A 16,220-nucleotide genomic window follows, 5' to 3' on the forward strand; every position below is an offset into this window, starting at 1 on the left:
TTTTTGCCATTTTTCCCCAGTTTTATCTCAGATTTTTCCCATTTTTCTCAGATTTTTTCCCATTTTTTCCACACTTTTTCCAATTTTCCCCATTTTCCCCAGATTCTCCCATTTTTTCCCAACTTTTTTCCCATTTTTCTCATATTTTTTCCCATTTTTTCCCATTTCTTCCCATTTTTTTCCCAATTTTCCTCATTTTTCCCATTTTTCCCATTTTTCCCGTATTTTCCCTTTTTTCCCAATTTTTCCCATTTTTTCCCAGTTTTTTCCCATTTTTCTCAGATTTTTTCCCATTTTTTCCACACTTTTCCCATTTTTTCAATTTTTTCCCAATTTTTCCCATTTTTTCCCATTTTTTCCCATTTTTTCCCAATTTTTTCCAAATTTTTTTCCCATTTTTTCCTCATTTCCCACCCAAAAAAATTCTCAAATTTTTCCTGGCCATTTTCCCAAAGATTTCATCCCAAAATCTGGATTTTTCCCGGAAAATTCCCAATTTTTTGAGCATTTCCTATGGAAAAAATGGGAAATTTTGGGATTTTTTTCCCAATTTTCCTTGGAATTCTGGGGATTTTTTTTCTGGGTGAAATTCCCAAAAATCTGGGATTTTGGAAGGGGAATTTTCCAGGATTTTTGGGAATTTTTCCAGGATTTTTCCCTGATTTTAAGGCCAAAAAATTGGGATAAAATCCTGGAATTTTGGGGAATTTTTCCAGGATTTTCCCGGAATTTTGAGAGAATTTTCCAGGATTTTTCCCACATTTTAAGGCCAAAAAATTGGGATAAAATCCTGGAATTTTTTCCCATTAAAATACAAATAAAATGGGATAAAATCCTGAATTTTTCCCACTTAAAGGCCTAAAAATCAGGATAAAGTCCTGATTTTTTTCCCATAAAAACCAAAAAAATTTGGGATAAAATCCTGGTTTTTTTTTTCCCATAAAAACCCCAAAAATTTGGGATAAAATCCTGGATTTTTTTCCATTTAAATGCCAAAATTTGGGATAAAATCCTGATTTTTTTCCCATAAAAACCCCAAAAATTTGGGATAAAATCTTGGATTTTTTCCCATTAAATGGAGGATTTTTTTCCCATTTAAAGACAAAAAATCAGGATAAAATACTGAATTTTTTCCCATTAAAATACAAAATAATCAGGAAAAAAACCTGGATTTTTTCCCATAAAAACCCCAAAAAATGGAGATAAAATCCTGAATTTTTTTCCCATTTAAAGACTAAAAATCAGGATAAAATCCCGGATTTTTTCCCATTAAAATACAAAAAAAAACCCAAAAAATGGGGATAAAATCCTGATTTTTTTCCCATAAAAACCCCCAAAATTTGGGATAAAATCCTGATTTTTTTTCCCATTAAAATACAAATAAAATGAGATAAAATCCTATTTTTTTTCCCATAAAAAACCCAAAAATTTGGGATAAAATCCTGGTTTTTTTTCCCATTTAAAGTCAAAAATGTTGGGATAAAATCCTAAATTTTTTCCCATAAAAAACCCCAAAAAATCAGGATAAAATCCCTATTTTTTCCCATTAAAATACAAAAAAAATGGGACAAAATCCTGGAATTTTTCCCATAAAAAACCAAGCTAAACCCCCCAAAACTCCACATTTTTTAACCAAAAAAACCCCAAAAAAAACCTCCCCATCCCCCACCTCCTTTTCCCCAAAAAATAATAAAAATTCCCCTCTTTTCTCATGGAAATTTTCCCCAACAGCTGCTCCAAAAAAAAAATCCTTGGAATAATAAAATTCCCATCGGGATTTTTTTTTTTTTTTTTTTTTGGGGGGGGGGAGGGGAGGGGGTTTATTTTGTATTTTGTTTTTTTTTTTTTATTCCATGGATTTCTGCTGGAGGGAACAGATGGAACCTTTGGAAAGGAGAAATTCCCGGCGGGATTTCAGCGGTTTCCATGGATTTGGGTTTGCCTTGGAGGGCGGGGTTTTTCCCTGGGGGTTTCCTGCTTTTTCCTGCCTTTTCCCACTTTTTCCCTGCTTTTTCCCGGATTTTTCCACTTTTTCCCTGTTTTTTCCCAGATTTTCCCACTTTTCCCCCAGCTTTTCCCCACTTTTTCCTTACTTTTCCCACTTTTTCCCTGCTTTTTCCCAAATTTTCCCCCTTTTCCCCACTTTTTCCCACTTTTTCCTAGATTTTTCCCAGCTCCCCCCATTGTTCCCACTTTTTTTCCAGTTTTTCCCAGTTTTTCCCTCTTTTTTTCCCTCTTTTTTCCCTTTTTTTCCCCATTTATTTGCCCATTTCCCCCAGTTTTCCCCACTTTTTCCTGGTTTTTTCACACTTTTCCCAAGTTTTTCCAACTTTTCCCAGTTTTTTCCCACTTTTTCCCCTGGTTGCCCCCACTTTTTTCCCGTTTTTTCCCATTTTCCCCCACTTTTCCCCATTTTTTCCCCCATTCTCCCACTTTTCCATTTTTCCTTGATTTTTCCCAGTCTTTTCCCCACTTTTCCCCTCTTTTTCCCCAGTTTTCCACCAGTTTTTCCTGGTTTTTTTTCCCATTTTCCCCATTTTTCCCATTTTTTTCCACTTTTCCCATTTTTTCCCCATTTTCCCAAGTTTTCCACTGATTTTTCCCAGTTTTTCCCAATTTTTTCCCGTTTTCCCCTCATTTTCTCCATTTATCCCAGGTTTTTCCCTTATTTTCCCCATTTTTCCAAGTTTTTCCCCCATTTCCCCCATTCTTCCTCATTTTATTCCCACTTTTCCCAGTTTTTTCCTGATTTTCCCCATTTTTTCCCATTTTTTCCCTCTTTCTTCCCAGTTTTCCCTCATTTCTCCCAGTTTTCCACCAGTTTTTCCTGGTTTTTTTCCCCATTTTCCCCTTTTCTTTCCAATTTTCCCAGTTTCCCCCCGTTTTTCCTGGTTTTTCCCAGAGTTTTTCCCAATTTTTCCATTTTTTCCTGATTTTCCCTGATTTCCCCCCATTTTTTCCCGTTTTCCCGCCGTTTTTCCTGCTCTTTTTCCCATTTTTTCCCGGATTTTCCCCAATTTTCTCCCCCTCTTTTTGTTTTTTTTGGGAGTCAAGTCCCAAAAAATGGGAAAAACGGGAGAAAAAAATCCCGGATTTCCAAAGGGAATGGAGAGAATCCCAAAAAATGGGGAAAAACGGGAAAAAATGGGAAAAAAGAGTGAAAATCTCGGAGAAAATGGGGAAAAACTGGGAAAAATGGGGGAAAAGAGGGAAAAAATGGGGAAAATGGGAGGAAAATGGGGAAAAATGGGAAAATCCCAGGAAAAAACGGGGGAGGAAATGGGGAAAAAAATGGGAAAAATGGGAAAAATCGGTGAAAAACTGGGGAAAATCAGGGAAAAAAAAGTGGGGGAAATGGGGAAAAATGGGGAAAAATGGGGAGAAACTGGGAATAATGGGAGAAAATGGGGGAAAATTGGGAAAAAAAGGGAAAACCACTGAAAACCTGGGAAAAGGAGGGGAATAAAGAAGGGAGAAAAAGGAAGAAAATGGGAAAAATGGGGAAAATTGAGAAAAAATTGGGAAAAATTGGGAAAAATTGGAACATTACTGGAAAAATGGGGGGAACTGGGAAAAAAGAGGGAAAATCTGGGGGAGATGGGGGGAAAATGGGGGGAAATTTGGGAAAAATGCGAGAACCGGGAGAAATGCAAAAAAATTGGGAAACAATGGGAAAAAATGTGAAGAAATGGGGGAAAATTGGGAAAAATGGAGGGAAATGGGGGAAATCCCCAGGAAAAATGGGAAAAAAGGGAAAAAATGGAGGAAAATTGGGGAAAATGGGGGAAATGGGTAAAAAATGGGAAAAATGAGCCAAAATTGGGAAAAATCCCAGAAAATACTGGGAAAAATTGGGGGAAAAAATGGGGAACAATGGGAAAAATGGGGAAAAAATGGGAAAAATTGGGGAAAATGGGACAGGATTGGAAAATGGGGATGGGGATACTAAAAATCGGGATCAAATTTCCCCAAAAATTTTCCACCCTTTTTTTATTATTATTCTTTAGATGGATTTTGGATTTTATTTTTTTTTTCCATGAAATCCTTTGGAATTTCTTTCGTTACAGTGCTTTTTAACCCTTTTCCAGATTTTTAATTTTTTTTTTCCATTGAATCCTAAAATTTGGGGTGGAAGTCCCTAAAAATGGGGATGGGAAGCTCCCGAAATTGGAATTTTAAGCCTAAAAATTTTGGGAACCCCCCCTCAAAAATTGGGATTTTTGGGCCTTTTTTGGGCCAATTTTGCAACGATTTTTTTGGCTTTTTTGGGTTTTTTTTTTTGGCCTTTTTTTGGGATTTTTAGGGCATTTGGGGGGGGCTTTTTTGGGCTATTTTGGGGGAAATTTGGGACATTTTTGGGGGGTATTTTTGGGCTTTTTTTTACAGAATTTGGGGCTTTTGGGGGGGCATTTTTGGGGCATGTTTTGGCTTTTTTGCAAACTTTTTTGGAGCATTTTTTAGGGCAATTTGGGACGTTTTTGGGGGCATTTTTGGGCCCTTTTCAGATTCTTTTTGAGCTTTTTTTGGGGCATCTTTGGGCTCTTTTGGGGCCATTTTTGGGGCTCTTTTTGGGGCATTTTTGGGGTTTATTTGGTGGCTTTTTTGGGGCATTTTGGACCCTTTTTGGGACATTTTTAGGGCATTTTGAGAGGGGGCCTTTTGAGCCTTTTTTGGGCCCTTTTTTAGGGTATTTTGTGCCTCTTTTGGGCCTTTTTGGAGGGGGCCATTTTTGGGAAAGTTTTGGGCATTTTGAGGCAATTTTCGGCATTTTTGGGGGTGCTTTGGGATTGGGACCCCCAAAAATCGGGATTGGAACCCCAAAAAATTGGGATTGGAACCCCAAAAATCGGGATTGGAATCCCAAAATTCGGGATTGGAACCCCAAAAAATTGGGATTGGAACCCCAAAAATCGGGATTGGAACCCCCCAAAATCGGGATTGGAACCCCCAAAAATGGGGATTGGAATTCCCAGAAAAATCGGGATTGGGACCCCCCAATAATCGGGATTGGGACCCCAAAAAATTGGATTAAAACCCCAAAAATCGGGATTGGAACCCCAAAATTCGGGCCCAGCCTGTCAATCACTCCGAGACTCCGCCCTCTTTCTGTATCAACCAATCAGACAACGCCGAGCGTAAGGGAGCGGCCTAAGACTGATTGACAGCAAGACCACGCCCCCTTCCCCAGCAATAAGGTCACGATGACCTGTCAATCACGCATTGATCCCGCCTTATCATGTTAGCCAATGAGGTTGCGCCGAGCTCAGGGCGGGATTATCAATCACAGTTTGACCCCGCCCATCTCCTCTTAGCCAATGAGACCGCACCAAGTGCGGGGCGTGACCTATCAATCCCTCTTTGACCACGCCCACTCACCGTATCACCCAATGAAACCGCACCGGGCGGGGGGCGGGACCTATCACTCACCCAGTGGCCACGCCCACCTCCCTTTCTTAACCAATCAGCCGCCGCCGCTCGCGGGGTGTGGCCGCTCCTTCTCCCTCCGCTTCCGCCGCCGCCGCCGCGGCCGCGCCGTGGCCCCCGAGCCGCGCTGAGCCCCGGCCCCGCCGCTCAGCCCCGGCCATGGCGGCTCCGCTCCCCTAGCCGTGCCCGCCATGCCCAGCGGAGCCGCCGAGGCCAGCGAGGCCGCCGAGCCGCCGCTGCTGCTGCTCCAGCAGCGCCTACAAAGGCTCGGCCTCCGCCAGCCCGGCGCGCTGGAGCCGCCCGGGAAGGAGCAGGAGGAGGACGGCGGAGAGGCGGAGCTGAGGGAGGATGAGGGCGAGGAGGACGAAGGCGATGCGGCCGCGCTGTTGCTCCCCTCGCCGCTGTTCCCGGCTGCGCTGCCGCCCGGGCTGGGCGCTGCTGAGGGGGCGGCCGGGGCGCGGGGGATGATGGCGGCGGTGCTGCCCCACGCCTTCGGCGGGGCTCCGGCCACGGGCGGCGAGCAGACGGCGCTGCTCCGCAGGAAGAGCGTCAACACCACCGAGTGCGTGCCCGTGCCCAGCTCCGAGCATGTGGCCGAGATCGTGGGGCGCCAGGGTGAGTGAGGGGACGGCACGGGTGGGCTCCGAGCACGGCGGCCGCGGCGGGGGCTCTCCCCTCACAGCCCGGGTGGGATCGTCATCCTGTCCCCGTGAGGGTCCGAACCCCCTTCTCCACTTTCCCCCCAGTTTGGGGACCCTCTTCTCCCCTCACAGCCCGGGTGGGATCCTCATCCTCACCCCCTGAGGGTCCCGATCCCCTTCTCAACTTTCCCCCCAGTTTGGGGACCCTCCTGTCCCCTCACACTCCAGGTTTAGACCTTCATCCTCACTACTGGGGGTCCTGAACCCCTTCTCCCCTCACAGCCCGGGTGGGATCCTCATCCTCACCCCCTGAAGGTCCGGACCCCCTTCTCCTCTTCCCTCCATCCTGGGGACCCTCCTGTCCCCTCACACTCCAGGTTTGGACCTTCATCCTCATCCCCTGAGGGTCGGGACCCCTTTTTCCTTCACCCCTCATTTTGGGGACTCTCTTCTCCTCTTCCCCCCATCCTGGGGACTCCTCTTCTCCCTTCACAGCCGGGTGGGATCCTCATCCTCACCCCCCGAGGGTCGGGACTCGCTTCTCACTCAGCTGGGAGCCTCATTTCACTCCCTGAAGGTCTGGACCCCCTTCTCCTCTTCCTCCCATCCTGGGGACCCTCCTGACCCCTCACACTCCACATTTAGACCTTTATCTTCATCCCCTGAGGGTCCTGAACCCCTTCTCCACTTTCCCGCCAGTTTGGGGACCCCTCCTGTCTGTCCTACCAGAGTTCCCACTTTAGTAGCCCCTAAACTCAGCCTTTCTGCCCCTAAACTCAGCCCATCTGACTCTAAACCTGATTTTTCTGCCCCTAAACTCAGCCTGTCTGGCCCTAAACCCAGCCCTTCTGCCCTCAATCCCAGCCTTTCTGCCCCTAAACCTGTTTTTCTGCCCCTAAACCCAGCCTGCCTGCCTCTAATCCTGGCCTTTCTGCCCCTAAACTCAGTTTTTCTGCCCCTTAACCTGGCCTTTCTGTATTAATCCCAGTTTTTCTGCCCCTAAACTCAGCCTGACTGCCGCTAAACTCAATTTTTCTGCTTCTAAACCCCGCCTTTCTGCCCCTAATCCCAGATTTTCTGTACCTAAACTCATCTTTTCTGCCCCTAAACTCACTTTTCTGACCCTAAACTCAGCTTTTCTGCCCCTAATCCCAGTTTTTCTGCCCCTAAACTCAGCCCATCTGCCCCTAAACTCGACCTATTTTCCCCCAAATCTGGCCTGTCTGCCCCTAAGCCTGGTTTTTGGGGCAGAAAAACCAGGATTAGGGGCAGAAGAGACGGGTTTAGGGGCAAATACACCGGGTTTAGGAGCACAAAGACCGGGATTAGGGGCAGACAGGCCGAGTCTGGTGGCAGAAAAACTGAGTTTAGGGACAGAAAAACTGGGATTAGGGCCAGAAAGGCTCAGTTTGGGGACAGACTGGGTTTAGGGGCAGAAAGGCCAGGATTAGGGGCAGAAAAGCTGAGTTTAGGGGCACAAAAGCTGAGTTTGGGGCAGAAAAGCTGAGTTTGGGGCAGAAAAACTGGGATTAGGGGCAGAAAAGCTGAGTTTAGGGGCAGAAAGGCTGAGTTTAGGGGCAGAAAGGCTGAGTTTAGGGCAGAAAAGCTGAGTTTAGGGACAGAAAAGGTGAGTTTTGGGGGCAGAAAAGCTGAGTTTTGGGGCAGAAAGGCCAGGATTAGGGTCAGAAAGGCTGAGTTTAGGGGCAGAAAAGCGGAGTTTGGGGCAGAAAAGCTGAGTTTAGGGGCAGAAAAGCTGAGTTTAGGGGCAGAAAAGCTGAGTTTAGGGGCAGAAAGGCTGAGTTTAGGGGCAGAAAAGATGAGTTTAGGGGCAGAAAAGATGAGTTTTGGGGCAGAAAAACGGGGTTTAGGGACACAAAAATTTGGATTAGTGAAAATCCTGCCAGATTTAGGCTCTTGCAATCCAGGATTTGGAAGGACTGAATTAATTCAATAATTGAAGGAATGAAAAATTTAATTAATGAGTTGATTGAAGTAGCTAATCAATTAATAAATAAGTAAGGAGGGGTCCATTGGACGTTCCCAGCGTGGGTTGGAATTGTCCTGGAGGTGGAAATTTGGGATTTCCCGGAGGTGGGAATTTCCAGGGACAGGGGGGCACGGATGGACACAGGGACACAGGGACAGGTGGACACAGGGACAGATGGACACAGGGAGAGATGGACACAGGGACAGGTGGACACAGGGACAGGTGGACACAGGGACAGGTGGACACAGGGACAGATGGACACAGGGACAGGTGGACACAGGGACAGATGGACACAGGGACAGATGGACACAGGGACAGATGGACACAGGGAGAGATGGACACAGGGGCAGGTGGACACAGATGGACACAGGGACAGGTGGACACAGGGACAGGTGGACGCAAGGACAGGTGGACACAGGGATGGATGGACATAGGGACAGGTGGACACAGGGACAGGTGGACACAGGGACAGATGGACACAGGGACAGATGGACACAGGGACAGGTGGACACAGGGACAGGTGGTCACAGGGACAGGTGGACACAGGGACAGGTGGACACAGGGACAGGTGGACACAGGGACAGGTGGACACAGGGACAGGTGGACGCAAGGACAGGTGGACACAGGGATGGATGGACACAGGGACAGGTGGACACAGGGATGGATGGACACAGGTGGACACAGGGATGGATGGACACAGGGACAGGTGGACACAGGGACAGGTGGACACAGGGACAGGTGGACACAGGGACAGGTGGACACGGATGGACACAGGGACACAGATGGACAGCCGGACACGGATGGACAGCCGGACACAGCCAGACCCACGGCCGGGCCGGTGCTCCCCTCGCATTCCCCCTGACTCTCCTCTCTCCTCTCTCCTCTCCCCCGTTGCAGGCTGCAAGATCAAGGCTCTGCGGGCCAGGACCAACACCTACATCAAGACGCCGGTGCGCGGCGAGGAGCCGGTGTTCGTGGTGACCGGCCGGCGCCAGGACGTGGCCACGGCCAAGCGGGAGATCCTGGCGGCGGCCGAGCACTTCTCGCTGATCCGGGCGTCCCGCGGCAAGGGCGCGGCTGCGGCGGCGGCGGCGGCGGGGCCGTGCTGCGCGGCGGCGCTGCCGGGACAGACCACGGTGCAGGTGCGTGTGCCGTACCGCGTGGTGGGGCTGGTGGTGGGGCCCAAGGGAGCCACCATCAAGCGCATCCAGCAGCAGACGCACACCTACATCGTGACGCCGAGCCGCGACAAGGAGCCGGTCTTCGAGGTGACGGGCATGCCCGAGAACGTGGACCGGGCGCGGGAGGAGATCGAGATGCACATCGCCATGCGCACCGGCGCCTTCCTGGAGCTGGGCGGCGACGCCGACTTCCGCCACAACGGCACCGACGTCGGCTCCGAGGGCGGCCCGGCCTGGCTCGGCGCCCGCCCCGCCGCCGCCCGCGGCAGGATGGGCTCCGGCTACCGCAACGACAGCTCCAGCTCGCTGGGCAGCGGCTCCACCGACTCCTACTTGGGCGGCAGCCGCCTGGCCGACTTCAGCCCCACCAGCCCCTTCGGCGCCGGCGGCTTCTGGTTTGGGGAGGCGCTGCCCGCCGCCGAGGAGCTGGCGCTGGACTCGCCCGCCTTCGAGCCGCTGCCCGCGCCCTCCCCGACCGTCTGGGCCCGGCCGGAGCCCGCGGCCGCCCCGCCGGGGCCGTGCGGCGAGCCCGGGGCCGTGCGGCGCAGCAGCCGGCCCCCGACGCCCCGGCTGTCGCCCACCTTCCCCGAGGGCCCCGAGCCGCCGCCGTCCCGGCGGGTGCAGGGCGAGCAGCCCGGGCTGCCCCTCTACATCCCCGCCTTCTCCAACGGTACCAACAGCTACTCCTCGTCCAACGGCGGCTCCGCGTCCAGCTCGCCGCCCGAGTGCCGCCGCCGGCACGAGTGCGTGGTGTGCTTCGAGAGCGAGGCCACGGCCGCCCTGGTGCCCTGCGGCCACAACCTCTTCTGCCTGCAGTGCGCCGGCAGGATCTGTGGCAGGGCCGCGCCCGCCTGCCCCGTGTGCCACAGCGCCGTCACGCAGGCCATCCAGATCCACTGCTGAGCGCTCGCCGCTGCTCGCCGCCGGGCTTGCCTGGCGCCGGGCCGGGAGCCTGCCACGAAAACACCGCGGGTCTGCTGCGGGAGCACCCGGGAACACCAGGGAACACCCTGGGAACACCTGGGAACACCAGGGACTGCCACGGGAACACCGGGAGCCTGCTGCAGGAACACCGGGAGCCTGCCTCGGGAACACCACGGGTCTGCTGCGGGAGCACCCCAGGAACACCCCGGTTCTGTCCTGGGAACACCCCAGGATCTGCCATGGGAACACCCTGGGAACACCCCGGTTCTGTCCCGGTTCTGTCCCGGTTCTGTCCGGGTCCTGTCCCGGTTCTGAACCCCCCGGTTCTGCCGCAGCCCCGCCACTGCCGATGCTGCCTTCTCTGCACTGCCAGCGCTGCTCCCGGTGATCCCGGGGATCCCCTCGGGGCTGTCCCTCCCCGGCCAGTGGTCAGCGGCCAGCGGTGGCCGGAGCCCGCGGGGCCGGGCCGGCCGCTCCCGATCCCTCAATCCCCGATCGATCCCCAATCCCCTGATCCCTGATCAATCCCCCGATCCCTGATCAATCCCCGATCGATCCCCAAATCCCCTGATCCCAAATCCCCTGATCCCCCAATCCCCAATCCCCCGATCCCCGATTGATCCCCCGATCCCAAACCCCCGATCCCTGATCCCCAATCCCCGATTGATCACCGATTGATTCCCCATTCCCCCAATCCCCGGATCCCCCATCCCTGATTCCCTGATCCCAAATCCCCCGATCCCCCGATCCCCTGATCCCCTGATCCCTGATCCCCCAGTCCCCGATCCCAAATCCCCCGATCCCAAATCCCCCGATCCCAAATCCCCCAATCGATCCCCTGATCTCCCAATCCCCCAATCCCTGATCCCCCAGTCAGTCCCCGATCCCCCGATCCCCGATCGATCCCCAAATCCCCCAATCCCTGATCGATCCCCGATTGATCCCCGATCGATCCCCTGATCAATCCCCCGATCCCTGATCGATCCCTGATCGATCCCCCGATCCCTGATCCCAAATCCCCCAACCCCCAATCGGTCCCCGATCAGTCCCCTGGTGATCAATCCCCCGATCCCCGATTGATCCCTGATCGATCCCCCAATCCCCGATCCCAAATTCCCGATGGATCCCCGATGGATCCCCGCGGATCGCTGACATTCCCACACCACCCGTCGGAGCCCGCGGGTCGAGCCGTGTGGCGTCCCCGGCCCGGCCCCGGCCCCGCTCGCCGCCCTCGCTGAACCTCTCATTTCCTCCCGGGAAAGGATCAAATCCATCGGGATAGAATGAAATCCATCGGGATAAAATCCATCGGGATAAAATGAAATCCATCGGGATAAAATAAAATCCATCGGGATAAAATAAAATCCATCGGGATAAAATCCATCGGGATAAAATAAAATCCATCGGGATAAAATGAAATCCATCGGGGAGCGGCACCGGCACCGCTGGAACTCTGCTGCCAAACGCCCCCCGAAATCCGCTGGGATCAGTTCAAAACGTCCTCGCAATCATCGGTGGGGAAAGAGAGAAAAGGGAAAGGGAAAAGGAAAGGGAAGAGAAGAGAAGAGAGAAAAGAAAAGAAAAGAAAAGGAAAAGAAAAGAAAAGAAAAGAAAAGAAAAGAAAAGAAAAGAAAAGAAAAGAAAAGAAAAGAAAAGAGAAAAGAGGAAAGAGAAAAGAGAAAAGAGAAAAGGAAAGAAAAGGAAAAGAAAAGAAGAAAAAAGAAAAGAAAAGAAAAAAGAGAAAAAATAGAAAAGAGAAAATAGAAAAGAAAATAGAAAAGGAAAGAAAATAAAAGAGGAAAGAAAAGGAAAGAAAAAAGAAAAGAAAAAAGAAAAGAAAAGAAAAAAGAAAAGAAAAGAAAAGAAAAAAAAATAATTTCTTGAGTTCTCTTCTTGCATTTCAACCTGTGGATGTTTCCACTTTCCATCCTCAGTACCTTCCCAAATCCGTGCTGGCTGATGTTAAAACGACAAAAAAAACAAAAAACAAACGGAACAATATGAAAAAATAAAAAACCAAAAGTGAAAAAAAAAAAGAAAGAAAGAAAAAAAATCACAAAAAAAAAAAAAATCACACACAAAGTGGAGTTCTGGTGGATGTTTTCTATTTTTATTTTTTTGGGTTTTTTTTTCAGAAGCGTTATTTTCCCAAGGCAAAGCTTTTTTTTCTCAATATAACAGAAAAAAAAAAAAGATAAAAAAAAAATAAAATAAAGAAGAGGGGAGATGAAATCACACGTCTGTCCAACTAGCAAAGAGGCAGAAAACTTTATTTTTTATTTCCACTTGAAGAGTTACATTTCGTATCCGGAGTTTACAGATAACGGTTTTTATTTTGTGATCCCGAGCCCACGGACCACGGAGCGGGGCCGGTTTAGGATTTGCTAATTTTGCTACACTTTTTTTTGTTATGTATATTTAGGGAGCCTGGTAGGGGTTACAGATCCCGTCTGAGTAAAGTTTAAAAAGATAAAAATCCTTCTATTTTATGATAAAGGGCCTTTGACTGATGACGGCCAAAGCACTGATATTCTATATTTGCTGTAAAGAGAATTATAAGAGTTTTATTTTTCTGATATTAAAAGTTACTTAATAAAGACTTGTTTGCATTAACTTGAAGGTGGAGCCCGGCTGTGGCTTGGAGGGGACGAGGAGGGGGCACAGAGACCCCAAAATCCTTCTGGGAGATCGGTGCAGGGGATTTGGGGTTGGGGGTCTCTGGTCAGGGGTTGGGGTCTCCATTGAAGGATTTGGGTTGGGGTCTCTGGTCAGGGTTTGGGGTCCCTGGTCAGGATTTGGGGTTGGGGTCTCCAGTGCTGGGGTTTGGGTTGGGGTCTCTGGTCAGGGTTTGGGGTCTCTGATCAGGGATTTGGGGTTGGGGTCTCCAATGAGGGATTTGGGTGGGGGTCTCCAGTGCTGGGGTTTGGGTTGGGGTCTCTGGTCAGGATTTGGGGTCTCTGATCAGGGATTTGGGTTTGGGGTCTCTGATCAGGGATTTGGGGTCTCTGATCAGGGTTTGGGATCCCTGGTCAGGATTTGAGGTTGGGGTCTCCAGTGCTGGGGTTTGGGTTTGGGGTCTCCAGTCGGGATTTGGGGTCTCTGATCAGGGATTTGGGTTGAGGTCTCTGATTTGGGTTTGGGGTCTCTGATCAAGGTTTGGGGTCTCTGGTCAGGGATTTTTGGGTGGGGGTCTCCAGTGCTGGGGTTTGGGTTGGGGTCTCTGGTCAGGATTTGGGGTCTCTGATCAGGGATTTGGGGTTGGGGTCTCCAATGAGGGATTTGGGTGGGGGTCTCCAGTGCTGGGATTTGGGTTGGGGTCTCTGATCAGGGATTTGGGTGGGGGTCTCCAGTGCTGGGGTTTGGGTTGGGGTCTCTGATCAGGGATTTGGGGTCTCTGATCAAGGTTTGAAGTCTCTGGTTAGGATTTGGGTTTGGGGTCTCTGGTTAGGATTTGGGGTTGGGGTCTCCAGTGCTGGGGTTTGGGTTGGGGTCTCCAGTCGGGTCCGTGCTGGGGTTTGGGGCTCCCGGGGTCGCTGTTCCCGCTCGGGGCCGCGGCTGCCGAGAGTCCCGACCCCGCTGGAACCTCAGCCCCGGCCAGGGGAGAGCTCGCCCAGAGGGTCCCCAGGGGTCCTGCACTGGCCCAGAGGGTCCCCAGGGGTCCTGCACTGGCCCAGAGGGTCCCCAGGGGTCCCGCACTGGCCCAGAGGGTCCCCAAGGGTCCCACACTGGCCCAGAGGGTCCCGCACTGGCCCAAAGGGTCCCGCACTGGCCCAGAGGGTCCCACACTCGCCCACAGGGCCATCCAGGTGGCCTCTGTCCATCCTCGGGGCCGGGGCTGCTCCCGCTCCCCGCAGCCCCAGGGCCGCTCCCGCTGCCCGGCCCGAGGGCGCGGCACGGCCGGGCTCGGTGGCGAGCTGGGACCGGCGGTGGCTCGGTACGGCCGGGCTCGGTGGCGAGCTGGGACCGGCGGTGGCTCGGTACGGCCGGGATCGGTGGCGAGCTGGGACCGGCGGTGGCTCGGTACGGCCGGGATCGGTGGCGAGCTGGGGCCGGCGGTGGCTCGGTACGGCCGGGCTCGGTGGCGAGCTGGGACCGGCGGTGGCTCGGTACGGCCGGGATCGGTGGCGAGCCCCTCGGGCCGATGTCCCCGGGCAGCCCCCGGTCCCCTCCTGCCCTCGGTCCCCCCCTGTCCCCTCCTGTCCCCACCCCGCTCCCCCCGGGCGGTCTCGCCAGCCGCGCTCGGGGTCCCGTCCCGTCCCTCCCCGCCAGGAGCAGAGCGGGCACCACCCGAAACTCGGGTTCGATTCGGGCGACTCAGAACTGAGCCGGGCTGAGCTGGGCTGGGCTGAGCTGGGCTGGGCTGGGCTGAGCTGGGCTGGGCTGGGCTGGGCTGGGCTGGACTGGGCTGGGCTGGGCTCTGAGCTGAGCTCTGGGCCGGGCTGTGCCGGGCCGAGCTGAGCTCTGGACTGAGCTGGGCTGGGCTCTGGGCTGGGCTGAGCTCTGAGCTGGGCTCTGGGCTCTGGGCTCTGGGCTCTGGGCTCTGGTCTGTGCCGGGCCGTGCCGTGTCACTGGATGTCCCCAGGGCTGCGCTCACCGTCACCAAGCGGTGACTCCATCCGGACCCCTCGAGTCCCCAGAGCCACCCCAGAGTGTCCCCGGCTGTCCCCGTCTCATCCTGGGCAGAAGGGACAGGGACAGGAGCTGGCCCTGGCCACCGCAGGCTGCTCCTGGCCCCGGTGCCACCGGGTCCCCACATCCCCTCAGCCCTGGGGACACCGCGGTGGCCCTGGGGGGACCCCGGCCCCTCTGGTCCCCAGAGCCAGCGCTGGTGGGGTGACAGATGGAGCGCAAAGGACATCCAGGGACAGCCACCCCAAACCCTGCCAGGACACGGCCACCGGGACTGTCACCTCCTGTCCCTTGGGCCACCCCCGGGAATGGGAACGGAACAGCCAGGGCAGGGGGGCTGGCAGGGTGACAGGGATGTCACAGCTCCAGGGGTGACAGGGATGTCCCGGTCCCTCAGGGGTGACAGGGGTGTCACAGCCCCTCAGGGGTGATTGGGATCGGGATCAGGAACAGGATCAGGATCGGGATTGGGATCAGGATTGGGATCAGGATCAGGATTGGGATCAGTACCAGGATTAGGACCAGGATTGGGATTGGGATCAGGATCGGGATTGGGATCGGGATCAGGACCAGGATCAGGATCGGGATCAGTACCAGGATTAGGACCAGGATTGGGATCAGGACCAGGATTAGGATCAGTATCACGATCAGGATCAGGATTGGGATCAGTACCAGGATTAGGACCAGGATTGGGATTGGGATCAGGATCGGGATTGGGATCGGGATCAGGACCAGGATCAGGATCGGGATCAGTACCAGGATCAGGACCAGGATTAGGATCAGTATCACGATCAGGATCAGGATCGGGATCAGTACCAGGATTAGGACCAGGATTGGGATCAGGACCAGGATTAGGATCAGTATCACGATCAGGATCAGGATCGGGATCAGTACCAGGATTAGGACCAGGACCGGGATCGGGATCGGGCCAGCCCTGCCCAGGGGTGCAAGCCACGGGGGCTGCGGCAGCGGGAGCCCCCCGGGCGCTGTCCCGGAGCTCGGGGGCAGCAGGGTGGCCCTGCCCGAGCCGTGGCCAGCAGGACAGGCGTGGGGCGAGCCCGGGCTCCCTGCCGGGGCACCGGGCGTGCCGGGGGTGCTCACCGGGCCAGGGGACAGAGCTGGCTTTGTCCCCGTGTGGGGACAGAGCTGTCACCGGGGGGTTCATCCACAGCCCCACACAGCCCCACACAACCCCACACAGCCCCACACAGCCCCACACATCCCACACATCCCACACACCCCACACACCCCACACACCCCACACACCCCACACATCCCACACATCCCACACACCCCACACAGCCCCACACACCCCACACACCCCACACATCCCACACACCCCACACAGCCCCACACATCCCACACATCCCACACACCCCACACACCCCACACACCCCACACATCCCACACAGCCCACACAGCCCCACACAGCCC

The 16,220-nt window shown here is 53.4% G+C and overlaps 2 protein-coding genes across 2 annotated transcripts; one reads left to right on the forward strand and one right to left on the reverse strand.

Moving 5' to 3' along the window:
• Positions 1–5,475: 5,475 nt before the first annotated feature.
• On the forward strand, positions 5,476–10,192 carry MEX3C (mex-3 RNA binding family member C). The gene is made up of 2 exons (XM_058827984.1): positions 5,476–6,039; positions 8,950–10,192. The coding sequence occupies exons 1-2, from the start codon at positions 5,616–5,618 to the stop codon at positions 10,134–10,136; spliced, it is 1,611 nt and encodes a 536-aa protein (XP_058683967.1). The 5' UTR covers positions 5,476–5,615; the 3' UTR covers positions 10,137–10,192.
• A 3,549-nt stretch (positions 10,193–13,741) lies between these two features.
• LOC131572672 (basic proline-rich protein-like) lies at positions 13,742–15,951 on the reverse strand. The gene is made up of 2 exons (XM_058825931.1): positions 15,543–15,951; positions 13,742–14,289 (listed from the first exon to the last, which is right to left on the reverse strand). Exons 1-2 carry the CDS (start codon positions 15,949–15,951, stop codon positions 13,742–13,744), a joined length of 957 nt encoding a protein of 318 aa, XP_058681914.1.
• Between the last annotated feature and the right edge of the window lie 269 nt (positions 15,952–16,220).

The sequence above is a fragment of the Poecile atricapillus genome, chromosome Z (assembly GCF_030490865.1).
Source record: "Poecile atricapillus isolate bPoeAtr1 chromosome Z, bPoeAtr1.hap1, whole genome shotgun sequence".
Lineage (NCBI taxonomy): Eukaryota > Metazoa > Chordata > Aves > Passeriformes > Paridae > Poecile > Poecile atricapillus.